Source organism: Apus apus, chromosome 16 (genome assembly GCF_020740795.1).
Source record: "Apus apus isolate bApuApu2 chromosome 16, bApuApu2.pri.cur, whole genome shotgun sequence".
Taxonomy (NCBI): Eukaryota; Metazoa; Chordata; class Aves; order Apodiformes; family Apodidae; genus Apus; species Apus apus.
Genome location: NC_067297.1, coordinates 11,174,032 through 11,201,918, shown reverse-complemented (window position 1 = coordinate 11,201,918; position 27,887 = coordinate 11,174,032). Strand labels below are relative to the sequence as shown.

Below are 27,887 nucleotides of genomic sequence, written 5' to 3'. Positions count from 1 at the left end.
CCGCAACACCCTTGAAGCATGCACCAAAGCACCACTGTTCCCAACACGGCTTGGCACCCCAGCCCTGGTCCTGCTGGGGACAGGTCAGACGCAACCACCATTTCACAGCAGGTGTGATGTTTAGCTGAGCTCATCCTTGGAGTCTCAGTCCTGCCCCAGGATCACCAGCTCCTGCCACCCCTGGCCATACCACCTGCTGGTGGACATGCTGATGGGGAACCAGCTCAGGTCACAGTGATAGCACTGTGCTAGAGCCTGTCCTCAAGCCCAAGTGCTGGCTGGAGGTGACAACTCTCTCATGTGGCAGGTTTTGAGGGTGGATCAGCCACACAGGAGATGCTGTTTGGCTGCCAGCAGGTGTGTCACCTCCATTGCTGTCATTCTCATGCCCTGAGCTCTTACAGAAGATGAACACACCACAGAAACCACCAACTCCTGTTTGCTCCTTACCTCAGAAGGGAGCAAACCACGACCCTCTATGCCCTCATTCAGAGGGAGCTGTGTGTGCCAACAACCCGTTTTGGTGCTGCTCAAGTCCACCCCCAGGCACCACAGGCAGAGAGCTGCAAGGTTTTTGCTCGAAGGCAGCTTTGCAGCCCTTGCCACAGGCTCATGGCAGCAGCACAGTGACATGTGCCAACTCTCTCCCCACCGTGTCACACCAAAGCCTGTTTGGACAGAAGCTTTGGAGGGAGCTGCACCTCACTGGCAGGAGACCCAGCCCCTCCAGCAGCCGGGAGCACCTGTGGCATGCTGGCTCCTTGCTTCTCCCATGGGTGACTTCAGATCAATGGCATTTATTATGTCCTCAAGGGGCACTTGGCTGCAGAGCAGGCTCAGGCCGAGGTCATTGCATGCAATCAGAGAGTTCCAAATTAAAACCAGCTTGAGATAAGCCAAAGAAAAAAGGCCTGTGCCACAGTGGCCAGGAACACCTGGGGTTTGCTTTGTTGCTTCTCCAGGAGCCCCAGCATGCCTGTGATGGCCGCAAGCATGTGTGGGTGCTTGCTGGCATCACCCTGAACATCCCACAGGTTTCAGTACCAGCCCCACAGGGCAGGATGCACTGTGCTCTTGGTGGTACAGCCAGCAGGACACAGTACTCAGCTCCCACCCCTCTCCCCAGCCTCACACAGCATCTCTGCCACGAGCAGGGCTAGCAACACACAGCTGGGGCTTGGGAGGATGCCCTCTCCTCCACCACTCACATCCACCCTTCCACCTGTTTCAAAGCCTCCCTCTGGCAGGTCCCACCAACAAGAGTCAGGGCAGGGACTTGGCCACCAAGTGCCAGCAGTGACAGCTTCCTATTTAGCCACCACGCTGCCCAGGTGCTTGAGGTCTCCCCTGGAGCATCCTTCCCTGCTTGCTAATGCTGTAGCAGAGGCACCGCTGCTGAGGTTTGATGCTGCACATCCACTGCAAACACTGTTCCCCACATCTCCCTACCCATGCCTTGGTGGCAGGCTGGATATGAAGCACAGGGAAGATGCCTCAGAAATACATGTACACATCACATAACTTACTCCCAGGGCCTGAGGCCTCTGATCAGATGGTTTGGATGTCCCCAGCTCTCACTGCCACCCACAGTCACACAGCCTGACTTCTCACGGCCGTGCGCGGCACCCTCTGCTTATGGGAAAAACCACAAAGCAAAACAAGCTGCTGCCAAAACAACAAGGAGAAGAAGAGGAATGTCTGCCGGCAACTTGGCTTTGATCGCTTGCGTCCCAGGGCTGGGTTTGATGCTGTTGGCTGCGGAAGCAAGTTGAAAAATCAAAGGGCCAGGCTCGCGTTTGATAAGGAGAATGATAGCGAGCATGGGGCTCACTCGGTTAAGCTCCGACCGTGACAGCCCGGAGTTATGCTGCTCCTCCACTGGTGAACAACAACCTCCGCAAGCCAGCATCCATTCCATGGCAGAGATGGAAAATGCCGGGGCTGTACCCAGCATGCCAGGGAGGCACACGATGGGCCCTGAGCACACTTACCAGTGCAGCTCTCCAGCACTATAGGCCATGAAACGTGGACAGTGCCAGCAGCAAAACACCGGCAGCCGCAGTGGGGCTGCCCTGCTGTGCTGCAGGAACACCCTGTGCCATCTCCCGGCGTGCTGGGGATGAGGAGATGGGCTGGCTGTGGGACTGCAGAGATGCTAGATCCTGCAGCAGCACTCACCAAAGCAAAATTGTGTCTTGTGCACGCTCCTGAGCATGGGCTCATCTCCAGCAGTGCCGGCAGCCTGTTGGGCACCAGGAGTCTGTCAGGCAGGGCCCCCTGCGCAGCTCAGCCCAGCCCAGCAGGCACTGATGCCTTCCCACTGCTTGCTCCTTCATCTCAGTGAAGCATAGAAGAGATCTTTACAGGACCCTGCTTGCTCGGATCCCTCCTTAAACCACCAAGGGCTTTTCCATAAGAGGAAATGTTTCTTTTCTGGGTCGCTGCTGAGTTTTTTAAAAAGTGATTTGATTGCTAGTGAAGGCAAAGTGACCCGAGGGGAAGAGAGTGTAATTTTTGGAAGCGGTGGAGATGAGCCCCCGCTCTGTCCCAGGCAGGGAACACGTGTTTTCCCTTCCCTGTGGTTTGCTCTACCCCACTCCCCCGCTCACAGCCCACGGCCGTGTGTTGACCCCCCTCTGGGCCCTGCCAACAGAGGAAGGTGCCAGAGGTTGGCAGGTCATGGGACACAGAGTTGCATCTATGCGCTCTGCAGACATGCCCGGGGCAAAGCAAACCCTGTATCCTCACGGAAGCAGCTTTCTCTGGGATTTTCAGCTGTGCCTGCTTTAGAAAACAATTTAGCCATTACATGACCTATTTCCCATCATTTCCAGTCAAACCTGGATCACAAGAACAGAAAAAACAACTCAATCCAAAATCCAACTGCTTCTATCACTTGCTGTCCCACGGGGCAGATGCTGCAGGTCCCCTGTCGGGATCAGCAAAGCCCAGCCTGGATCCCAAACCCCTATCCTGAGGAATACTCACGTGGGTGCAGGAGTGGAGAAGCACTTGCCGGGAGCATGCATCGATGGGCTGCTGGAGAAACACGAGTCCGAGCGCAGAGGCCAACCAGAACAGAGGGGTTCACGTCACTTTTAAGTGACTCTTACTATTGCTAACTGCAGACGTGATCAAGCTGCATGGAAGAGCCTGGCTGTGGTGGCCAAAGGGCTCCTCCACAAGTGGTCCATCAGCAGCACATACCCTGGAGGGAAGCGACTGCCTGTCCCCACTCCAAGCCCACAGGTCTCACTGCTGTTCCTGCACTGCCAGCAGCCCGAGGCCACGCTGGGACCTGGGGACTGAGCAGCCATCCTCCTGCGCCAGCGCATCCTTCAATTCTTTTCCCAAATATGGCCACATCATTCTTGTTTAATCACCCCCAAAACTACAGCTGGGATTTCAGGAATGTGAGTTTCCATTGTGTTTGCCTACAGAGGTGGCAGGGCTGCAGGAAAGCTGCAACACCCTGGTAATGGGGGAAGAGGCAAGATGGACCTTATGGGGCATACCTGGGGGACAGGGTTTGGGAACAAGAGGAGCCCAGACTGAAAGAGTAGATGCCAACAGAGGGTTACAGGATCAGTATGAGCTCAAACGTGGCCGTGTCTCACATCTCTCCCACCCGCTCTGCCAAGGCACACCAATGCTCACTCACCTGTGACAGGGCAGTCATGGCCTCTGGGTGACAGCCCTTTACCAGCCTCAGACCATGGGGTCTGGCCAGGTTTGACAACTTCTCATGGGTCCTGCAGCCACAGCAGGTTTCCCCAGCCACTAATAGTGCAGTCACACTGCAGACCTCTCCAGAAAATGAGCCAAAGTAAAATCCTTCTGTGTCCCAGCAGCAAGATGACCCAGCCCACACACAACAGCAGGACAGGGTAGAGCCAAGGGACAGGACAGCAGCTGGGGAACAGGACACCAAGGCCCATCTTGCAGCAACATCTCATCAGTAGAGAAACCCGCACCCCAACACTGCCATCCCAGGCATCATTTCCAAGCACACCAAACGCTCCATTACAGACCCCCCCCACCTCCTCAGTAGATAATTTCAGTACTCCTTAAAATACACAGCTTCAGTCAGCACAGGCTTAAATGCTCACAGACTAATTTACTGGTATTTGTAGCAGCAAAGTTTACCGGCCACATCCAGGGCTGTTTCTATATGATGTGCTGCATCATTAAACCAGGATTTAACGACAAGTATCTCCCTTTGTCTGAGAGAGAAGCTGTCAAACCCTTTGTCGCTAATGAGGGGCCCCTCCCTGGACTGATGAAAATCGACTGTTTCCCAGAAATAAATATAATTTATCTCATGGTTAATGGAGTAGGGGCACATGTACAATCTGCTGTGAAAGAGGCAGTTTGCTGAGCTTTGGACTGAATCCTGGCAGATGGAGGAGAGGGGATAGCAGGGTAAGGTTGGACTGTGGCAGGTGCTCTGCTTCTGCACCCAGGATGGGGTGCATGGAGACCCAGAACCACAGGCAGGCAGAGTCTGCCTGGCAGCCTGAGTCCCTACCAGCCCTGGTACTCCCGTGAAAAAAAAGTAAACGGGTTGTTTATAAAAATCTGGGCTGGGGCTGTTTATCCATGCTGGCGAGGGGAATGGTTTGTGTTTGGGGAGGGCGGACCAGCCGGCGGGACGGATAATTTGATTTGGCTTTTGGCAGGGGCAGGGAAGAGGGTGGGCCTGGGAAAGGCTGTCAGCCCTGTCAGGGGATTGCGCCGCCTGCCCAGGCAGGTCCTGCTGCAGCCCCTGTCCCTCTGGCACAGCTCTGGCACCGCTCACTGGAAGAGGAAGGGGGTGTCCGACCCACTCCAGTGCTCCCGGGTGCCACAGAGCGAGGCCTCCAAAGCGTCAGCGCCCTTTCACTACGGAATATCTGAGCACCCTCTGACAGCAGCGCCAAGGGGGAACGGCGTGACGGCACGTCCTGTGGGCTGCGTCCTGCACTGCTTGACTTCACCCTCCTCTGAGTCATCCCCAGGGAGGGAAGGCGGCTCCTCCGCCGCCCCTCGCTGCTGCTGACCCACTCGGCAGGAGCATCGCTGCTTTGCCGGGTGGGACAGCTGCTCACCTCCCACCGTGGGACCTGGGCAGCTTCTGCCCTGGGGAATTGACCAGCACTGCTGCAGAAGCATAACCGGTGAGCTGCAGCCACTCCACGTGGGCAATGCTACTCCAAAAGCAAACCTAATTTATTCTGGAATAAACCCCCCACACTCTTGTGCAGAGTAATTCTTGCACTAGGGTCACTTTTCTTCTAGCACCACTTCAGCCCAGTGCTGACACTCCAACAGCCCAGTGGAGCAGCCTGCCCAAGGAGCAAAGCACCCACTGCTAATGGCCTATCTTCAGTTTTGGGTCCTTCCACTACATGCAGATTTATGCTTATTACTGTATATTGAACATCAAATCAAATCATTTTACCATGACTCAAACTTTTATTTTTTCCCAACGAGAAATGACACGCCTGGAAATTATTCCTCTTCTCATTGATTTCTCTCCCTTTCACGGTTAAGTGGCATTTTCCGTACCTGAACACAGAGTTATTTTAGAGAGGAGCTCCATCTTGGGAGCTTGGATATTATGCACAATCATCAATCAGATGCCTGAGCCTCTCATTCATGGGTGCTGGGCCGGGAGCAGGCACCCGTGTTCTGACAACCTGGAAGCAGAATCATGTGCAGTCCCTGCTCTTGGCAGGAGATTTTTTAGCAGTAAGTAGCAGCTTTATGAGGAATATCCTTTGCCAGGGGACCATCAGCCAGGGAGCAGTGGGATTCTTATTTTTTAATGGACTTTTAATAAGTAGGCCACAATGATAATCTCGACACCAGACTAGCTTTATTTCTACGTGTAATTATCTTCACTTTGTTCTCAAGCTCCCTGCAGCCTCCAAGAGCAAATAAGACCACCAACCTCTCAGTGAGAAAATGAGCAAGAAAACAGCACAGGGCCACTTGAAACACAGTTTGTGTCAGACCTCATCCGCTCCTCTCATCTGACATCAAGGCCAACCTCTCCTCCCCTCCTCTAAATCAATTACACCTCACTTTTGGCATTTAGCTGCTCAAACCTTTAGCAGCAGGAAAGTCCATGCATGGAGCACGGGCAGCACCGTATCTCCTGATGCTGCAGCCCCATCTCCCTGCACCCTGCCTGTCCCACTGTGTATCCCATCCCTCATCATGTCATGATCCCTGACAGATGCAAATGACACACAGAAATACTGGAGGTATCGCAGCACAAAGGGTGCACAAAGGGACACCGCCCCCCCCGCAACATCTCTGGGGGAGAACTGCTCCAGGCTGGACTCCATGCAGCAAATCTGGCTCTGCACCTCTCTCCTACTGCTACTCCTGCCACCTCAGCTCTTAAAGCTTGTCTGAACACCCCGCCTTCCACCTGAGCATCCAACAGTAACAGGAAATATTCCCTGCCTCACTTTCCCCTCAGACTCTGGGATGTGACTCTTCTTTCCAATCAATAACGTTCTGGTCAAGGTCTGCTCCAGCACTGGTGGCATGAGCTGCCTTCGGTGCCCAGCAGCTCCCTCTCGATGGTTTACAAAAATATTGCTGTCCCCTGCTTGCAAGAACAGTCCTGCCTTTTGCTACCGTCGACACAAGTCCCTGCTCCCAAGGGCTGGCACTGAGCAAGGCTCCCAAGGGCAGCACAGCCTCTCCACTGCCAGACTTGTAAGCCAGGGAAAAAAAACGTGGGAAATTCTGCTGCTCACGATGCTTTGGATACTTTTAAAAACCAAAATGCAAACAGTACCCACTGGGTGCAGGGTGGACAGGTCTGTGGCCTCAGGGGTGGGTAGGTAGGTAGGTGCAGAGCAGAGCATTAGATCGCCTCTCTCCTTCCACACTTGTTACTTGCTCAACTTAGCATTGAAACCAGAAGGAGCTGTGCTAAATGTCTCCACCGTTAACAAGAAACAAATGTGGCCTCATGTTCTAGTTGCTGTGATCTAACAAAACAGACCATGGTAAACACTATAAAAATGTACTGGAGGGAACCACCCTGTGTTTGCTGGGAGAAGGACTGGATAATCTAATAGGGCTTTATCCATCTCTAATGTCTCTGAAAAAAAATAAGGGAAAATTGGGCCCCATCCATGACATTCGTCATGTGCTAGCTATTCTGATGTCTTAATGCTGCAGAAATCAAATTGGAGTGAGGCTACCTATCTGCCTCCCAATCAGGATCTAGACCCAAGTGCTGCTTTTTATGGCCATGCAGCATGAGGAGCTGCTGATGTCAGTGGTGGCATGGGCCAGGACAGTTTTTCCATCCCTATCCCCATGTTATCTGGAGAGACACTGCCTTTGTGGTCACCTCACTTTCCTCATGACATAGATAACTGTCCACTTCATGGACCTGGACATCCACCAGTGGGACCTTCCTCTGGCTAAAAGCATTTAGCAGGGACAAGGTACCTTCCCAAAAGATTAGCTCTTTTCTGTGTACATGGTACTGTGGTATCAGCAGCAACACTGGCATGGTCATGTTTAGATCTGTATCTTGGCCGTGGTAATGGCAAGGGCTAAGTCACCCACCCCAGGCACGTCATGGTGCCCTGGCTACCTGCCCAGCCCTTAACCAAAGAGTTACAGGTCTCCTCTAGCTTCAGCACCAAATCTGCCAGCCCCCATGGAGATCTCAGACACACTCCAGCACTTCAGACAGAGTTACATGCCTCTGCTTAGGCAGTCACCAGAAGACACTCCCACCCAAGTAAATCTCCTCCCACACCTCTGCCTACAGGAAGAGCCTTGGGCAGATTCTGCAAGGCAGGAGCCTTGTCCCCATCAGTACATCAGCTGCCATCTCCAGAGGGGACAGAGAAACGGGCCCTGCTTTGTTCTTGCACAGCCACAGCCTGCACAGGCAACCCTGTGCTACTCCTGATGTGTGGTCAGGTTTTCTACATTCACTCCATCCCCCTTTTCAAGCATCTTGGGTTTGTTGTTTGCTTTTTTAAAGCTACTGTGACCTCGGCACAGGGACGGACAAACATCAACTGCCAGAAAACAGCACGTTCTGAAAAGCTCCACAGAGCAAAACCACAAGCCCATTGCAGTCTGCAAGCAAGATTTCCATCTTGGGGTGGGGAGGTTGGAGAGAAGCATTTGGGTTGCTCAGACAAAGTGCTGCTGAGAAGCTGCAAGTGCAAAGTGCTCAGCTCCTCGCTCAGCCCAAGGGATGACATTTCCACACGCTCCTCCAGTTCTTACCTGGCCCTTCCCGCGCCGCCGGTAATTCCTTCTTACAAGGTTCTTGTAATTCTCATTCTTCTTGGTCAGGTAGTAGTACAGGACACAGTCTGCCACCGTCTGCAATGACATGGGCAAGTCAGGGAACAGAAGGTTCTGTGCCCTTGTGCTGTCGGGGGCCAGATGTCCAGGCCTGCCACTGCCAGGTCTCCTGCTGCTGTGGAAGATCTGCAGCCCAAACAGGCTTCCCTGCACCTCCCTCCCAACACCCTTCAGTGGATTTGGAAGAAGAGGATGATGCACATTGTCCAGGTAAAAAGACTTCGCTCTTCCACAGGACAGACCAGGGCTGTCCTGCAGGCGTACAGAGATGGAGACAGGGGTGCAAAGCAGAAAGCACTCTGTGCTGGGGGCAAGGCAAGGACTGGCCCCAGATGGCTGTGGCCCCAGATGACTGTGGCAACTAAAGGCAGAAGAAGGAGAGTCGCCTGTCACCCTCTGTTGCGGGTGTGCGAGGCACAAGCTGTCACACGACTGTCAGCTGGGGTTATTTCCAGCCGTTAAGCTCGCTGGCTCAAGCACACACAACTTTCTCGTGGACAGACTGAGATCCCAGCACTCAGGAGCTGCCATCCCAACTCCAGCAGCTGGCTCCACAAGCACTGTCCCAGACAGGACACACTGGGAAAATGAAGGGCTGAGGCCAGGACGTATTCTGGTCCTGAACAGAGTGTGCCACGCTGGGAAAGTCTTTACTGAACTAGGTGGGCACCTCAACATTGGTCTTGGGCTACACCTGCATATCCAGGATCAGCCTTTGCATGAACAAAAATAATCCCACAGACCCATCACACCTGCAGGCACCTGGGAGCAGGGTGCTGCTGCGTGTTCCCAGGGGTACCCGGGAGCTGCACTCCCCCCCTATCCCTGTGCAAGGAGTGGAACCATTTGCAAAAACAGATTGCAACTTTTAAAGTGTTAATTGGATCTCTTTCTAATCTAGTCCTGATTATTCGCACACACAAGAACACAGAAACTTACAGTCATCTGTTCCAAGGGCTAAGATCACTATTTTTTTATAATGCAATTTAAAAAACTATTAATTCATTACATTGAGCCATACTTTGCATCTCTCTCCAACAGGATAATGGATGTGTTCTGTATCATAATTACAGCCTGATTTACAAACGAGTACAAATAAAATTAGAAGACATTTTACAGCTTGGAACGCAGACTGGATTGTGAGCATCATCCAAGTCCCACCACTTTTGGCTTTAACAAGTGGGAAAGGCTGAAAAGAGCCTCATATCTCACAGCAACAACAGCAGCATGAGGTTACTGCTGACCTTTGCTCCCTTGCTACTTTGGGCAGGAAAGTCAAGGTCTTATAAATTATTTCCCAGCCCAAGTCCTACAGAATCAGAAAATAATTTAGGTTGCAAGGGACCTCTACAGGCCACTCCCCTGGAAGCTGAGGGCTTCGCCCAGAGCCATTGGACACTGTGGGGATGAAACACTGCATGAGATGGGCAGAGGATGCAACTAACTACAAGGACCAGAGTAGTCTGGCTGGTGTGAAATACCTCTAGGAGATGCTGGAAAGCAGCTGCCCCAGGCAGATCACAGGATGGGGTGCAACACCTACACACCAGGCTGGATGCATTTACACATCTCAGGGTACTGAGCTCCCTGTCCCTCTGCAGCGGAGTCAGTCCCTTGTCTCTGCAGGGAGCCAAGAGGTGCCTGGATGGTGCCTGGGGCTCAGAGCCACCATTGCCCACAGATGCCCAAAATCTGCTGGCTGCTCCAGTGCCAGAAGAGTTGTGTGATGGAGAAGAGGCAGTGAAGGCAGGTTAAAGCCAGGCAAGGAGGCTTACCTTCCTGTCCAGAAAAGACGCGATCAGGCCAAAGTTCTTTGGATGCTGCATGAACCTGGAGGAGCAAAAGGGAGAGGGTTAGTGTGGGTGTCAGCTCCGACTCCCCTTGAAGCAAGGCTGCTGTGCCCTGCATGATGAGGCCAGCTCCCTGAGGGACTCAAGGGTTTGAGAAGATATTTGTCTGCTGCTCAGCTTCCCAGAAAGGCAGGAGCTTTAAATTTAGTTCAGTGGAGCCAGGCTAGTCAAGAGCTTCAATGCAGAGATGTTCATCATGGGGTGGAAGAGATCAGGAGGGCTGGCAGTGCCTGACAGCTGCCTATCACCCTGCTTAACTGCACAGCCACCCAAGCCCGTACCAATGGCAGGACAGGCAGAGGCAGCTGCACACCTGGCCAGGACTCTGCAAGGAAAGGCTGAGGGATCACCATCAATGTCTGAGCACAAGGGCCAGGCAGCACAGCCAGGGCTGTCCCCTGCTAAGCAGGACCCCAAACCCAGCCAGGCCAGGAGAAGCTGCAATGTACAGGAAGGGAAACCCAAACCCTGGGAGGAAACACAGGGCTGCCACGTTGCAGAGTTGCTCAAGAGATCCCCGGTGGCACAGCAGCTCCAAGGAATGCTGCCTCCTGCCCAGCAAGCAGAAGAGCTGTCAGCAGGCCCAGCTCTGGCTCCAGCAGCCCAGGAGGGAGCATCACACAGGAGCAGGCTGGCCCCAGGCACAAAGACATCTCCTCCAACACAGGCTCTGTCCCAAGGAGCTGAGCAGCCAGGGCCAGCCCTGCTTGGCATGTGTGGCTCTGCCAGCTCCCAGGAGCTGACAGCTCTGTGTCCTGGGGAAATGGAGGAGGCAAGAGGCAGGACCCTCATCTTGTGTGGGTGGCACTGCAAGAGCCCTGTCACTGTAACCAGTCAGCAGAGCAAGGGATCTCATCTCCCCTACAGCCAGTACAAGGCTTTTGTGGGTGACAGCATGGGATGGGGGTAAAGTGGGAGCGTGGACAGCAATGGGAATGTGATGCTCAGGTGTTTCATGGGGATCCGAATCTCTATCAGCCTTTCTGCCACCAAGTGTTTTGAAGGGCAAAACTTACCCCCCCACCCCAGAGATAACACAGACACCAAGGGAGATCCCCCAAGACATGTGACTAAATATATAAGTAAAAGAAAAAAGGCATCAGAAATGCTAGGCAAAAAAACAAACCAAAAAAACCCAACCCAAACCAAAACCAACCAAACAAAAACAAGCAGCAAAGCAGCTGGGCTACACAGCCAGACAGGGACCAGAGCTCAGCCCTGAGCTGGCTCAGCACTCTGTGGGCAGCACAAACCAAGGGCTGACCAAGGGACAGGGTTTTCAAGGCCACATTATCAGTGATGCTTCACACAGCATCAGGGGCAATGCAGATGACAATGCACTGCTTTCAAGGGCCAGGCCACGTCCCATGACAAGGAACCGATGCTCTATTCTCACGGTGCTCAGCACAACAGGGTCTCAATGCCTGAGCGGGATAAGCGGTACCGCAGCCACCCCTGGGAGCAGACTAGCTATGGGCTCTCAATAAAAAGACCTGAAATCCTGCCCAGAAGCAAATCACATCAGACTCTTCCTTGTGGTTATGTTTTAACAGCTAAAATGAGTCCAGACTTGGAGCTTGCTGGCCTTGCAATGCCTGGCTGCTTTATCCAAAAGCCCATGCCATCAGGGCTGAACAAAAGGTTGCACCACATTTTCACATTCTCAGGAAGAGGCCAGCTCTGGGTCACGATCACGGATGACACAACTCTGGTTCACCTTAAATACCCAGACCACAAACTGCAACACAGCCAGGCAGCTCAGCAACTTGCACACAGGGACTAGGGCAAGAGCAGAGGCAGGTCTCCCTTGGCCCCTCCTTGCAGCTCGTAAGTACCCACCTCTCAAATGAGCTTTGTGAGAGCCCTGAAATCCTGCTGTATTTATGCCTCGAGCTCTGCATCACCCACGGTGATGACACAGAAACCACCATGCACAGCAGGATGCACGAGCTGGGTGTGGATACTTCCAGCCCCATTAGCCCAGGCATGGCCCCACCATTAAAGACCAAGTAATTAAGCCTTTGCGTCATTTGTGGGCAAGCCTTGCTGTTTGGATGTCACATTTTAAGGCTAATTAGCAGTGAGGATTTTCCTCTACTGAAGCCTTGGAGCTGATTTGCTTGTTTTGTTCTTTTTTGGTCCATCTTGGCAATTAAGTTATTTCAGCTGCAAACAGGAGTTGTCACAAGCAGGGACAGGAGGAGGGATTCTGGACATGGAGAGGCTTCCAGCATGGCTGGCTGTGGGCCTGCTGGTAATCCATGGAGCCATCTCAAGACCTCTGGAGGTCAGACTACGACAGTGTTGCCACAAGGGACAAGGTGGCTCTGCCACAGCCCCGTACCCCTGAGCAGTGAGCCCTGACAAGAGCTCATTCTGCTGGAAAATAAAGTCCAGGTCAGTTTTTACAGACACACAGAGCACATTGGGAGCACTAAGGATGCTCTGGTCTTCCATGCAAACACACCTGGGTTCCTGCTGGCCTACGAGATACAGGGGAGTCTGGATGTGAGACTGAGCTGGGACCCACAGCTTGGCTAACAGCACAGTGGTAACTAGGGAAGGGATCAGCAATTCCCCAAGTGATCTCAGATAAAGCAAAGCTGTTCTCTAGCACGCAGAAGCAGAAAAACTTTTAGTCTCACCCTGTTGCAAGCAGCAGCTTCCCACCCCCTTGCACACGGGCACAAACACATCAGCCACATAGGAAAGGCCTGACGTTTCTGTGCAGGTGCATCACCCTGTGCCCAGGTCCAAAGCAACACACTGATCATGGCTGTGTCCCAGGGGAGCAGGACAAGCCCTTGAGAAATTGATGCCTTAGCGTGCTGGGGCCCCGGCCAAAGCATCGCATGGGTCCTGTCTCATACCTCCCAAGGGCTACGCAACGAGAGGTGTATGGACTGCACTCACTTTTCCCGGAAGGTCTCCTTCTCCTGTTCACTCCACATGTTCATCACCTGCCGGTCCTTGTAGACCTTCATGGGGTCATCCATGAGGCCGTTCATGTTGATGAATTTAATGCGCTGCTGGTCAGCATCGTAGAGCATGGGCGGGATGACAGCGAGCTGGCGCATCTGCTTCTCCAGGTTCTTTGGGGAAAGCAGAGAGAACAGTTGGTCAGCACCACAGGCCTGCAGGGACTGCAGGGGACAGATGTTCGAGAGGAAAGGACAGGCGGAGGAACAGGAGAATTCAAAAGCAAGCACTAGACAGCTTTATTGCTAGAGTAATTGTAAATTAAATGCTGAAAGAGGCTATCGCTGTCAGCCAGGAAACAATTAATCTTTCATTTTGAAAGGCTTTAAGATACTGTATGGAAATGTCTGACTTAAGCAAAACAGCTCCTGACCACGACAAGAGACAAGTTAAAGCAGCAGTGGCACAGGGAACGCAAACCCCTTTCCAGCCATCAAACCCACAACCATGTGGAGGTTCAGCCCCTCACTCCAAATTGGGAGGGAAGGGGGTCAGCTCTGCAGAGCTTTCTGAAAGGGTGGGCATAAAGAGATGCCACATTTCCCTTCCATGGGAAACCTATTATTGTTCCAGGAGATTTCAAATGTCACCAGAACAGGGGTGTAATTCCTTTCTTTCCTCTTACTACAACACCCTGGGACATAATCTGATGCCTTTGCTCCATCCTATTCAAGTGCAAAGTTCATCCAGAGCCCTGGCTGCACACCAGGACAGGACAGACCAGGCACACTGGTTTCCTCAAGTATTTGCAACCGAGTGGCCAGTCTGATGTCTCCATTGTGCCATCCCCTGCCTGAACACCTGGGCTGTCCTTTTGGGTGAACTGCTGCTGGTCCCCAGCACAGGTCTGCCTTATAGGGGCAAAGGGACACTTTGGCCACTCTTTCATTTGCCAGTAGCACCATCACTCCCAGTCCTCCCTGTCACCTCGGTGGACGCTGGTCACACAAATCACAACAGTCTCCCAACTGGAGAACAGTAACGTCCAATCCTTTCAGCAATCTGCTGACCCAGGCCTGCTGCCCAGCACTGCTCTGCTTGCCCGTTGTGACTGACCAAACCCAGCCTCCCCTCCCTGAAACACAGCACTCCGCATGGTCACAAACATTTTAACTCGTTTCATCACATTCCTCATCCTCACTAGAAGCCTCCCTTTTAGCAACCAGCTTCTTCAGATGCCCTGGGGGAGCTCCCTCATTGTGCAAGGTCAGAGACAGTCTGCAGCCAGAGCAGAGACCCTGAGCACCACAGCCTGCCCCAGGTGGGAGGAGAAAAGGCGGGTGCAGGCAGGGAGGCAGTGGGCAGGACCTGCCGGCAGTCAAGAGCACTGGGCTGCTGCCTTTGCCTGGCAGGGCCTCGGGGTGCTGAGCGCTGCAGATACACCCCACCAGCAGGCAGCCAGGCCTCTCTCCTCTCCAGCAACATGCTGGGGCAGAGAGCTGGCCCCTGCCGATGGTGATGCTCCCCAGATCTCACCTCCTGGCTCCTTCCAACCTTGTGAAAGGGCTGGAAGCTCTTAAGGTCTCCTCCAAGACAAGCAAAGGGGTGTCTTGGGGCTCAGCTATTGGGGTGGAGTTTAGCAACACACTGTGCAGGAGGTCAGAGGCAATTGTCTAATGCTCCCCTTGGCCACGACCTCTGCAGAACTGTGAATTTTCCCTCTGCTTCCAAGACATGTCCTCCAGGCTGTTGCCTTAACTGGCTAACAGAAAAGGACCCAGGGAAGGGAGGAACCGTGGTGTGCAGGCAGCAAACATCTCAGCTATGGGCAATGGCTGGTCTCCCCTCCCAAATATGATCCATTCACTGCAGCTCGCCTCCGTGCCAAGAGAGTGGAACCCTTGTGAAACCAGATCCAAATGAAGCCAAGGTCACGGGGATGTTTCAAGATGAATGGAGCACTCCCAGAAGATGTGGGCCAACTGGCTCACGTACAAACCATTCATTCCATAGGATTCCCCTGTGTCAAGCCACACAGCTCATTGAAAACAAAACGAAACAGAAAAACCCCTCCACCTTGGCAGCTAGGGCACCAGCTCCCTTCCCTCCCCACCTTCACTTCCAGCTTAAACCAAAGCCAGGAGGTGTTTGTGGGGTGCTAGCCAGGATAAGCACCACACTGGGGATTCAGGTCCCTACGAGGCAGCTGAATGCTGCTAACCCACTGGCCACGACCTCCTGAGGTGCTTTGCTCCATTTTTGGCTCCTGCAGAACCAGGGCACAGCTCTGTTACATCACTTGAGTGGCTGGGAAGATGCTGCTGGGTATTAAATTAACACCTAACTTTGGATCCTGTCCAGAAGGGATATTGGGCATCATGGCAACATCCCCAACCTCAAGTGTGGCCTGAAGTTAGTGGGATTTGGTATCATGGGACTGGGTGATACTGCCTTGGCTTCCTTGGAGAAGGGAGGAATGAGAAAGGACAACTTGATCTCACCTCTTGTTCTGAGAGCCCATCGATGATCTCTGACACCTCATGCTCACTGCGCGCGGCCGACATGGAGAGCCCGCCACTGCCCCTCTGTCCTACCCTGCTGGGAAAGGGCAGTGAAACACTCAGACACTGATGCCCCTTTTCATAAGAAACAAACAACATTCATGACAACTTGCTGGCCCTGTTGTCCTCATTGTTGACCTCCACAATGGCCTTATCCCAACACCCCACCCAGGTCACCCCATCCCACCCTGCAGGAATGGCACCTACTGCAGCCCTGTGGGCTTCATCCTGCCTGGAGAGCACCATCCCCTGTGTCCTCTGGCTCACAGGTCAAGAGCCTCAAACTGCTTTCCTTACCTGTGCCAACCTCTTGGATTGCCACAACAGGAGGACACTTCAAACCCAACCATACTCTCCCCCATTATTTTATCACACCACAACAATGGCACAAAGGCATCAGGTCTGAGCTGTCAGCACTGTGCCACAACATTTGCTTTGCAAATACTGCAGAAACCTTTACATCAAAACCAGCCAACGACATTTATCCCCCCCAAATCACCCAATGTAACAGTCATACACGTCCCAAGGAATTAAAACTTTTCTTATTAGGCAGGTAAAAAATTAAATAATTTTTCAGTACCATTTCTCCCCTTCTCTTCAAGATACAATCAAGCCACTGATTAGGAAGTTTGGACCCATCCAGCTGTTAAAGCAGGGCACAAGGATGGGGAGCTGGCAGAAGGGTTTGTGTTCTGTGCACACCAGGTGTCTCTGGGAAAGATCCCAGAGCTGAAACTCCAGGACAGGGAGTTTTCAGCAAGAAGGGTGGAGATCATGAAATAGTGTCTCCTCTTGGCAGGAAACAACATGACCTCAATTGCACTTCCAATGAAGAGGAGGAAATGGACATGGGATGGGAAAGACAGGGGATAGCCCTTTCAGAGAGATGTTTTGCTTCCTTCATATCATTCATGGTAATTCCTACAACCTCTGCAGATGTTCCAACCAAAGCAGGTGCATGAACTACACCATCAACATGACCAATTACACCTGCAAGTCTTGTACTTCTTAATTTGGGCTCACCAGTAAAGGCAGCAATTAGTGCTGGCACAAGGGAGCTGCCGTTGCTCTGACATGGCCAGCCAGGAGATTAGCAGCAGAGGTGAGACTTTTCCTTCTCTCTTGGCTCTGTGCTGAGCCATCCTGAGGAAAAAGCAGCAAAGCTGCTTGTCTGCTGTCTTCTGCCTTTGACCAGAAGGGGAGAAAAGGGACCGACAGCCACCCCAGCCCGCTCCTCCTGCCAACCAATCCCACACCCATTCCCAAAGAAAAGAGAAAGGCTGTCTGATACCAGCTCAGCCCCTTCCTACCGCTTCTCCTCTAACCTCTGCATGCGCTCTTGCAGTTCCCGCTGCTTCCGGATCTCCGGGAATTGCTTCTCATAGTATTCCCGCACTTTGCTCTCTTTGGCGCGGCGCCGGGGGTTGTTTTCAATGCGCTCTACTTTTTTTTCCCAGGCCTCCATCAGCTGGTCATAGCGCTGGCAAAACTTCTGTTCCTGAAAGGGCAGAGGGAGAGATGGAGCTCAGGAGAGGTGCCTGGGAAAGGCAGCTCCTCTGGGCCTGTCCCTCAATGGCTGCTCAGGCTGAGGGTGAGTCACATGGTGCTTAAAGAAAGGTGGTTTATTAGGACATGGACACGCTCCAGGGTCTGGGAACAACCTAAGATTAAGTTCTCAAGACAGGCCACCAGATACCCTCAGGCTTTTCCCTTCCAGATCCCATACAGAATGGTATAACCAGGACTCTGGCTCACCCACTACACCTTCTGCCTGTTAATCCTCCAGTGCCTTGAGCACTTCATTCAGCAACGAAAGCTGTGGAGCTGGGAGGGGAAGGAACTCCTGCTCTGACACAGCTGGCCACACATGGGCAGAGGGCAGGACACCTGCCTGAGGCCACCAAGTGAGAAGGGACTGAAACATGGCCCTGGGAAGGGACACTAAAGGGCAGGAGAGAGGGTCCTCTCCATGCCAGCAGGGGATACAGAGCTGTAATTTTGGAGCCACCATCTCACCGTGCGAGGGAGAGGCTTTCTGAGGTGCCAGCAGCCCTTCCCATCCAGCCTGGCACTGACGGCTCCATGCCAGTGACATCGAGGGGACTAGGGTGACAGGGCAGCTCTGCACATGGACCCGACGCCTCAGAACCAAGAGCCAGGCACCCAACCCCTATCTTAGGCCTGTATTTATGGAAGCAGCCCAGTAACCATAACATTAAAACACCATTTGCAACACAAATCAGCCTACCACCACCACCCTCTGAAATGCTCCTCTCTCCTCTGGCCACTCTCTTGCTGAAGGAGAAAGACTCAAAGGTCAGGTCCACACTGAGAAGATGCCTGACCACAGTCCCCGACTGCTGCAGCCGTGACAGGAGCGATGGTGCCCAGCCTCATGTGAAAGCAGCTGGGCAACCGGAGGGGCTTTTAAGGTTTCACTTTGAGTGAAACAAATGCCTTCTAGGCCCCAAATCAGGAAGCGAAAGCAGATGCTGCTCTGCAAAATAATCAATGGCAAACCCCAGGTCAGCTCCTGCCCCCCACCCTCCCCACTTGCAGAACAGACAGCTCGGCACCGGCACGTTCGGCACCACGGCAGGGACAGGGGGAATCCAGATTTCAAAGGAACTCATCTCTTGCCATCGCAGCCCCACGACCAGAGGGAAGTCCAAGGCTGTAGGATTTCCCAGATGTGCTTGCCTCTTGTCTTGCTCAGTCACCAAAAAACTGGGAAGAGGTAAAAAAAACCCAAACCCGAACCAACAGAAACACCTGATTCTGGGCCAGGAGGCAGCTGGGTTATCCCGAGCCAAGCAGGTCAGTTGTACTGTGGACCCTGAGGACCAGTAGCTCTGTGGCCTGGCACTGGTGCCAGGCACCTGCAGACACCCACAGCTAGCGTCACATCGATCCTGGCACATGGGTTTGGTCTAGCCACCACGGACCTGGCATTAACCCAAGCACAGCAGCACGTCCTGTGATCCCGTGGCCTTCTGGAGGCACCCTGACAATAACGTGGGGTGGACAAAGCACCTCAAACCCCATGGCTGATGTAGACTAACACTCCTGGCCCTGCTAATAAATCAATTCCCACTTGTATGCCCAGAGCCAGAGGCTTCCCTGCCCCGCATGGATTGCACAGGAGATGCTTGGATTTCATTGGGAGCTAAAAGAAATGGCCGAGGAATGAGAAACAAAATAAAACTGCCCTGAAACCTGCCAAGGAGAAATCACACACCATGAGTAAGGAGATACAGGTAATTCCAAGAAACCGTGGCAGCTCAGTGGAATCACAGCCACTGCATTTCTACCCATCCTGAAGAGATGGTATCAGCCCCCTGAAACAAGAACTCCGACCCTGCCAGCAAACCTGCCACATCCTCCTGCTTTCAGAATGTTGCATTTGGGAAGAGGCTAAAAATACCCTACAAAGTTTATCAAGCCTCAGTGCTAGAGGCAGCTGGTGCCCTGTGCTGTGTGCCAGCCCGTGGCATGGCCCAGGGACAGCCCAGCATCGGGGCTGGGTCTGCTGAAAAGCTTCCAGGCTTTGAAAGGCCTTTCACGCCCTGTGGGAATGAGCCAGCGCTGGGTCCCGCGTCACCACTGGCCCGGCACGGCCACTGGGCTGTTTCACGGCATGTAGGGTGGCTCTTTCACTTCCTTATCCCTCACTCTTTGGGACAGCTTGATGAAATCTTTATCCAGAATTTCTCTTTTAAGGAACTGGTATTTGCAGAAGGAAAAAGCAGCATCAGCGTCCCACTGCTGATCTTCCCAGTAGTGTGCTCACACCCTGGCAGCGGCGTGCACAGCACTGAAGCTCACCGCTCACCCAGGGCTGAGCACTTCTGACCTGAGTCTGCATCCTTAAAGCCCTTTCCCACTACAGAGCAAAGAGATCCTTCCTGCCATGCAAGCTTCAAACCCCACCATGCCTGCAGCATCCACATCTAGCACTTTTTTGGTCCAGCTGGGATCCATGTTCCCTGCAAGCTCTTGCCATCCTTCAAAAGCCATGATTACAGGCACCTTCCAGCACTGTGCCTTGCCCAGATCTTCACAGCTTAATTACCAGCAGAAGCTCCCAGTCAGGCACTTCAAGAGCAAAAGTGTCTATTCCTTCTTCAAGCATCCTCTGGGCAGCCTTAAGCAAGTGTGTCCATTCCTGAGCAACGATCTGTGCTGGCTTTTAGCATCGGTGCTTCCTCCGCTCCCCTTTCCGGCCAGGCTCACCAGCCCATCAATCACCAGGGAACTGATGGGGGGAGCCAAATTGGACTTGACACACGTATCTAAAAATGGATTAATAGTAACGCTGCCGTAGCAGCTGAAGGCAGTTTGTGGGCTGTGCCCTCCTGCAGCCCACATTCTCACAGCTCCAGGGAACAGAGCAGCTCTTTGGGGAGGAGGGGAGCAGCAAAGGAGACAGGAGGAACCAGTCCAATTCCTATGAAAGCCCCACAGTTTTGTTTCCCTGGCTGATGGAGATGAACCTCTTGTGGCCAGAACAGCTCCCTTCACCCTTCTCTTTCTGCAGCATCACCCCCTCTGATGGCAATTAAATGTCTTCTGCAATGCTGACCTCAGTGGAGGCAGGAGGAAGCCCTGCAGATCCTCTGGTGGGGCTTTCAGGGCTGGACCCTGCAGGGACTGAGCTCTGACCCTGCTCCAGCCAGCTCTGGGCAGTGACAATACCCTAGAAAGTAAAAGAGCCAGAAAGAAATGCTGGCACGTAGATGGGCTTTGCTAAAAATAGGGTCTGCTAGAAAATAGGCAGAAAAATAGCTAAGCGTACCCATTTTGCAAACAGCATCAGCAAATGTATTCACTTTGCAAATTCAGCAACTGTATGTTGCCTATTTTGTAGAATAGGCAAAATGCTTCCCTAAAGTGAAAAATCCCCTTTCAAGGACACTGAATAAACCGGCTGGCAGAAATTCACCTAGTTTGCATGACAGGCGACTTCACTGCAAGCTGTATTTTAGGAACTGTGCTTTTGCAGCCTAATTAAACCTTCTTCCCCCAGCTCCTTGATATTCAAAACAGAGTAAGTCACTCTAGATTCAGCACAGTAGCCATCCATTTCCATCAGAAAGCAGCTCCTGGGCAGTTCCCTTCTGATTCCAATAAAACTCCATGAAGCTTTGCAATCCCTGTTTTGAGGGAGGGAATATTGATCTGCTTCCCACAACTGCAAAAGTCCTCAGTGAGGTGCCCTCAGCAGAGTTATGCTGAAGTGGAAGCCCTGCAGCCCTCTGCTAGAAACCTGGAAAACCTTTTATCATGAAAAAGACTAAACAAACACGGATTCAGTCACAAATGGGAGACACAACCATCCTTTTGGAGTGCAACATCTGTGGCTTTTGGAAGATTGCCACAAAATGGGGGAAAAACAAGAAAATAATTTGATTGCTGGCTCATAAATGTCCCTGCAAACAGCATTACTGGAAACTGCTTTTAAAGGCAGAGCCTTCAATCCACTTCCCAGGGCTGATTATTTTGAATTTTTCCAAAAATTCCTCCCAGCTGGAGCACTTCTGACCAAAATCAGCACCAAAGATATTGAGAACACCTGCACCATTGGCAACTTAGGACACTAACACCAGCACCTGAGCCTGCCCCAGAACAGAGACACCGAGTCAGGAACCAGCATTTACATCTGCCACGTAAAACTTGAAGCCCTGTGTTGAGAGCTGGATCACCCTTCATAGAAAGACAACACAAAATCCACCTTCCTGGTGGGGCTGTTGGTTGCTTCTCGGATTTCCTCTTCTGTGCTGGTTTCAGCTCCTGCTGGTGACTACTGCAAGCAACTGCCAGCACCAAAAATGTACAAATTCTGTAAATCTCACTTGAGCTTTCTCCTCTATTTACTAGGGACTTGCAACAAATGCTTTTGAAGTATCATAATAAACCCCACCTTCCCCTTACCTAACCAAGAACCGTCTCCTTGAAGGACACTGGAACTATCTTCCAGGCAAAGCTGCCTAGAAATGAATTGGCCGGGGCTTGATTTTTGTTTTAAACCACAAATTCCTAGAACATTGCCCTGTGGTCAGCTGAAAAAGTCAGACGAGTCCTCAGACCATTTATCGGAAGCAAACTCAGCTTATTTCACACCTCTCTTAGGGTTCAATTACTCACAAAATAGACATTTATACTGTGAATAGGCTCTCTGAGATCAATGAAGGGCTCTGCTGTGTATAAGCCAACCCCTTATGTTTGCTCTGCAGGAGGTACTGGCAGAGGGAGGTGCTGCCTGCAGCAGGATCAGGGACCTCTCCCTTACATCCAAGTTATTTTAAGCCCCAGCAATGCACAAGGCCAAGCACTGAGCACCAGCCCCTCTCTGCTGGAAAGTCTCCTTTTCTGTCTCACATAATAAATTATGCTGCTTTATACACATTAGATAAGGTGTAAGGGAATCACTTACCCACTGTTTACGAGCATGATTTCTCCTCTTAAAGTACAAAATTAACTTTTTCCGCATTGCCTGGTTTCTGCAAAAGAAAAAAAAAAGAAGAGAGAGATCTCATTAACAAGGTGGCTAAAATCCAAAGCCTGGCTCTCCCCACTCCTGAAGGAGTTTGCAGCTTCTACCTTAACTAGGAATGGCATCCACTTCAGAGCAGCAAGTACGGTTACCTGGGGACCTCATGCCAGCTTCAGAGAAAGATCAACAAACCCTCAAGCACGAGGGACACATCTGTTGGCAAAACTAAGGTTGAGAACTAAAATGATAAACTCCCAGTTCTTCACACCTTTACTGTGTGCTCATCTGAACCCAGACAGACATTAAGCTCTGCATTTACCAACAGGCCAGGCTGTTTCCTGATTATTTTTACATTTTGATCTGCAAAAACCCCATGCGGTCCCAAGAGTTGAGGGGCTCAGGCCAAGCTTTGTGTGGTGGGAGGTGGCTCAGAACCCCCTGAGCAAAGGCCACCCTGAGCCATCCTGGTCTCCAGGGCTGGCAGTGAGGGAGCAGCCAGTGCACACACACTCCCAAGAGGTTATTCACCGGCAGGCTCCGAGGCCCTGATAAGGAGGCAGGATTGTGGCAGGCCTTGCAGCACTTATCTCCTAACCTCTTGCCTTCTTGGAGCCATGCCTAACAAAGCTGCAAACCAACCAGCCAGGAAAGCTCAGCCACTTGTAGAATTGGGACCTCAAGAGAGAAACTAGCCACTGCAACCCCAACCAACCCAGCATCTGCCCACACACCCCTTTGGTTTATTCTTCTTTCTACTTTCTAAAGACAGCATGAAATAACTGCTCAAAGAGAAGCAGGGCCAAAGCAGTAAGGAGCTGGAAAGGCTGCACAAGATCCCAGAGGCAGCACGAACCCAGGAGCTGAGTTCCTGCAGTTGGTCCTGTTACTAATATTCACAGCAATAGAACTTCTAGGTAAAAAGGCAGGAGACCAGTGGCAAAGTATTTTCCCTAAGTTTTTTATACTGATTAAAGGCAGAGCTGCAGTGTGTAATTACCGACTGGAAGCTTAACAGTCTCATGTAGGCATGTTCTGCAGGACTTAACAGAATGAAAAGACACCCTTGCTGCTTCCTCATTCCCCTCCCTACCTCTTGGAGAGAGGAAAAAACCCACCTGCCTCCCCCATAAATCCCTAAAGCTAATCAGCAGCAAAAGATACTGTTTGGGAAGGAGAAGAGGATCCAGCTCACTTAGGAGGAGGACTGGGGGCAGTCCTGCCGGGGAATCCCAGCCCACCTGCACGAGGGGACCCAGAGAGAGCCTGGGGCCACCACTATAATACTGGCACCCAGTAATTAGGGGTTTATTTAGGACACCAATTCCCTTGGGGGCTGGGGGGTGTCTTTGCACCACAGCAAAGCAACTGGGCTGAAAGCTCCTGCAGAGCAGACACTCAGATCCACAAAAGTTTTCTGAGCAAGGGCTTGAAGCCACGTCCTTTGATTCTGTTTCAGAAATCCAAGTGGCATTGATCATCAGAGTGGAAAAACACTAATAACTCCACGCATGGGGCGTTTTATGCCTTTGCTCTTTCTTGATGGTATGTTTACAAAGGAGCTGCTGTTGTTCTGGGCTGCACTACAAAGACCAGGGCCACCTCATTAGACACATTAACAAATGGTGGTGCCAAAGGCTGCTCTCCACTGCCTTGTGTCTCTGCCTGGGTGGTGCATCCACCGAGAAGCCCAAAGCAGCTATATGCAACTGGCTGAGCTAAACCTCTACAAGCAAAAAGCATTTGCTTCCTTTTAAATGTAGGGAAACTGAGGCACGGGAGCTGCAGCGACGTCTGCCCACTCATGCAGAAAAAGCGGCATGGAAAAGGGGAGCTGGTCTGGGCTGTGCTGAATGCTCTAGAGCATCCAGCTCGGGACCTGCAGGCAAGGTCAGTCCAGCCAGCCCCAGCACACCCAGAGCTCCTCTGCCCACCCATGGAGGTCAGCACAGCCACATGAACCCCTGCCCTCCTCGTGCCAGCCTGGGTGACATCCAGCAGCAACATGGGGCTTTGACATGTTCCTGCTGGATCTGCTGCACAAATTACCCAGAAACGGAGGAGAGTAAATGAAGAAAATCAGCAGCTCTTACAAAGCTGATGGGTTGCCTTGAGTTTTGCATCATGGCTGACCTTGAAAGTGCTAATCCAGACTTAATGGCTCTGCAGCTGCAAAAATCAGGAATGCCTTGAAAGCCAGGGTATGTTTACCACCACCAAGGCTGAAGTAATCAGAGAGTGAAAGGATTAAAACAACAACAAAACCTACTAATGCCCTAAATGTTTTTGCCACTTTTTTTTTTTTTAATGGCATAAGGTCAAGCTCTCAAAGGTTAATACAAACTTGGTAAATATAAATAGGCTTCCCAGTTTATCTTGCTACACGTACTGCTGTTACTTAGAAACCACTTGCAGGGAGGTTAATTCGGGCCACACATCTCCCAGGCACACGCTGTGCTCCCTGGGCAAATCCAAGAGCCAAGCACAAGTGCTGAGGCTCGGCAGGAAGGAGAGGGCTGTGTCTGCTGGGAGTCTGGCACTGAAATCACCGGCGTGGAGCAGCACACGGGAAAGGTCATTCTTGCAACGTGCCAACCTTCCTCCATCGTCCCCCTCGGCAGCACAAACCCTTGCAGCTCCCTGCCTGTGGTTTGCTGGGGCACAAGAGAAGTGTTATGAACGGAAAGCTGAAGTTCCACGGGGGGAGGAAATCAGGCAGCTCACGGGCGGAAGGACGGCGGCTCCTTATCTAAAGCAACAGTGACTCTTGTGGACAGTTGTAAGTATTGCTGGGTTGGCGCATCGCACACCACGCCTGGCCTGAGGACACACGAGTTCCCTGCCCTCCACGGGTCTCCCAGCTAAGGCAGGGCTGGGCAGGCTGGGATGGGACCCAGCGAAACACAGAACCCACCCAAATTCTGGAGAACTGGAGTTCAGGGCTTTCAGATGGCACATCCCCATCCTTGTGGTCCACAATTCATCTAATCCCCACTGGAGCTCATCTGCATTTCTGCCTCCCTGCAGCCATGGGCTCCACAGCTCCCTGGTGTGCCTACAGGGAAAGACTTTCCTTCTGGTGGGCTCTCAGCTTCATGTAGCATCCTCCAGCACTGGCTGCAATGACACTCAACAGGCATTTCCCACTTGCCTACTTCAGTGCAGCTCCAGCCTAATGCTTCCCTCTGAAGGCAGCTCTTCCCCAAGGTGTGGACACCATGTGCAGTTACCCTCTCCATGCCAAAAGCTATTCCAGTCCTTTAGTCACCAGAGGGGCTTCTACTGCACCTTATTTCTCCTCTGCAGAGAGAGGGGAGACCAACCAGTGTGGGTCATGCAGCCACCACATCCTTCTCCAGAGAGTCGCTGACCCTGTGAGCTTCTGCAGGAAACAGGATTCAAATACTGCCTGTAATGTGGGTGTGATTCTAAAAGATCTTTTCTTCCTCATGTAACTCACCCTCATCCCACAGCCCCACTGACCCACCTGGTGAACCCCACACCCAAGCATGGCTCTCAGAGCCAGCCTCCAAACCCCTGAGTGAAATGCATCTCCCACTCCAAGCAAAGCAGAGAGAGCCCCTTAGGAGCAGTCACTTCCACCTTAACTGGCTTGGCTCAAGGTTGTTGTCGTTTCTTGGCTTTCACAATGGAGCCAGTCAAGGAGAGAACCGGTAACTCTGACTTTTGAGTTACTTGGCTCAGGTCCACGTGAATGACTTGGCTGTGATCCTTCAGAAGGCCGGGATCTTGAAAGGGTGTGCGCGCGCATGCAGGTCGGAGCTGGTGTGCACAGACATGTGGACACTGCCAAAGCCCTGGGATAAGAATCCCAAGGGTACAAAGAGCCAATGCATGGCAGCACACCTGGCTGGGCCTGCCTGCAGAGACCTTCAGCCGGAGCAAGATGAGATGAAAGGAAGTTTGGCATTTGATCAAAACTAATCAGAGGTATTTCATTACACAGGAACGTCTTTCATCAAACAGCCAGTGCAAACAAAGCAGGGATCAGCCTGGAAAGAGGGATGGGAAGGAGGCAGTGAGCAGCTGGCAGAGCCACTGCACAGCCAGACTGATCACACAGGAGAGGGTCGGACAACAAGGAGCCTCCTTGCAACTTCAGCCAAAGCAAGTGCTGTGAGCAAGACTGGAGATGGGCAAACCAGGGGACCTGTGGAGCACAGCAAGAACACTCCAAGGTGGAAGCAGCCAAGACACAATGGAGAGTGTCTAGGAAGAGTCATGTCCCCCCAGGTGTGCCCACTCCTGCACATGGCTGCTGCCAAGATCCCACAGCTCAGGGCAGTCACTGAATCCCAGCCCCAGCAGGTCATCACACTCAGCCCTCTCCTTGCTCTGAAGTGGCCAGAGAACACAACTCCAGCTGGTAACACACTGTAACCTACTAACTCCAAGGCACAGCATGTTCCTGGAAAGCCAGCTGCTCAGAGCAGTTTCCTTGCAACATTCAGAAATGCTCTCTGAAGAAGAGTGAGGCAGATGTTTAGCTAATTTACCCCAGAGCCTTTAAGCATTGTGATGGACTAAATCACAAGCACCATCAGTGCCTCCAAGAAGAGAGTGGCAGAAGTCCATCACTCTGGATGTACAGTTGAGTAGACTGTGTCTGTGCTCAGAAAGAACACTCCAAGGAAAAAAGCTGTCCAGAGGTCCCCCAGCTTCTCAAATCATGTCCTCTGCAGGTCCAAAATGCATTCAGCTTTGGAAGTCCAAAGTCATCACCCCAATTCATTAAGAAGTTTGTGCTGTTAATTCACTTGGTGTTCACATGCTGAAGTTAGCTTGTGCCTCAAGGAGGAGATGCCCTGGCAATCGTGGGCACCTTGTTTTCAGAGCCTGTCCCAGCCAGACTCCCAGTACAGCTTGTCCAGGTCCCTGTGGTGCCATTTCCTTGTGAAGATGTTCCTACTGAGCTGCTCACCTGACTCCCTTGGGCAACAGTGACACCCACAACCACGGCTCTTAACATCAGATGGCAAATTCATGCCAATCCCCTTTAGCACCTATGAACTTAGGACTAAAATGAGACAAGTGTGAGTGCAGAAGCACTTCTGGCCATCGATCAGGCACACGTCCTATGTCTTGGCCTTCCCTCGAAGCCCAGGTTGATAATGCAAATCCTGGCTTTGCACTGGAAAGAGAAAGAAGCAGAAGGTTGCAGTGTGTGTCTCCATCATTCAGCAATTCATCACAAGGCAGTAGTGCTGCCCTAGTGCGTGCCAGAAGAGAATAAAAGAGATGAGAAACCTTGAATGGGATGAGCAGGGAGCTGCCAGGTGAATTTCTAATGAGGAAAATGTCTACAAGCCCTAATAAAAAGACCTGAAAGAGAATGCATTAGTAATGACAGGGTTTGGAAGAGCATTTGTGTTACATGTCAGGCATTGACTAGGAATTTATAGGCAATCCAGCACTGCTAAAACCCCTAAACAGCCAGTAATGAAAAGATGACTTAAATTTTCCAAAGTGACAAGTGATTTCGAAAGCTGTAGTTGGTAGATTTTCACACAAAAGCTGTTCTTTTGGGAGAAAGGGCAAGGGGGACATTTTGAAAATAGAATGATATCCAGAAGCCCTTAAACCTATCTGAAATACCTGACTTCAGATTTTGATTCTGCAGAGGCAAAGTTCCCCCCCAGAAAAAGCCATCAGCTGCAGACAGCAACCCAGACCTGCAAATATTAACCGTACACACAGCTTTGCTGAATC

General features: G+C 52.0%; 1 protein-coding gene across 15 annotated transcripts in view; it reads right to left on the bottom strand.

The window, feature by feature from the left end:
• NCOR2 (nuclear receptor corepressor 2) overlaps positions 1-27,887 on the bottom strand; it is a 235,548-nt gene that overhangs the window by 63,325 nt on the left and 144,336 nt on the right. For 8 of the 15 annotated variants that reach the window (XM_051633721.1, XM_051633729.1, XM_051633730.1 and 5 more), the window contains exons 9-14: positions 22,101-22,167; positions 16,978-17,165; positions 15,608-15,704; positions 13,101-13,279; positions 10,113-10,167; positions 8,257-8,355 (exon numbers count right to left, since the gene is read on the bottom strand). In XM_051633721.1, coding sequence (XP_051489681.1) covers positions 8,257-8,355; positions 10,113-10,167; positions 13,101-13,279; positions 15,608-15,704; positions 16,978-17,165; positions 22,101-22,167 — 685 coding nt within the window. The remainder of the gene's footprint in view (positions 1-8,256; positions 8,356-10,112; positions 10,168-13,100; positions 13,280-15,607; positions 15,705-16,977; positions 17,166-22,100; positions 22,168-27,887) is intronic. The other 7 variants (XM_051633725.1, XM_051633733.1, XM_051633737.1 and 4 more) reach the window with 3 other exon arrangements.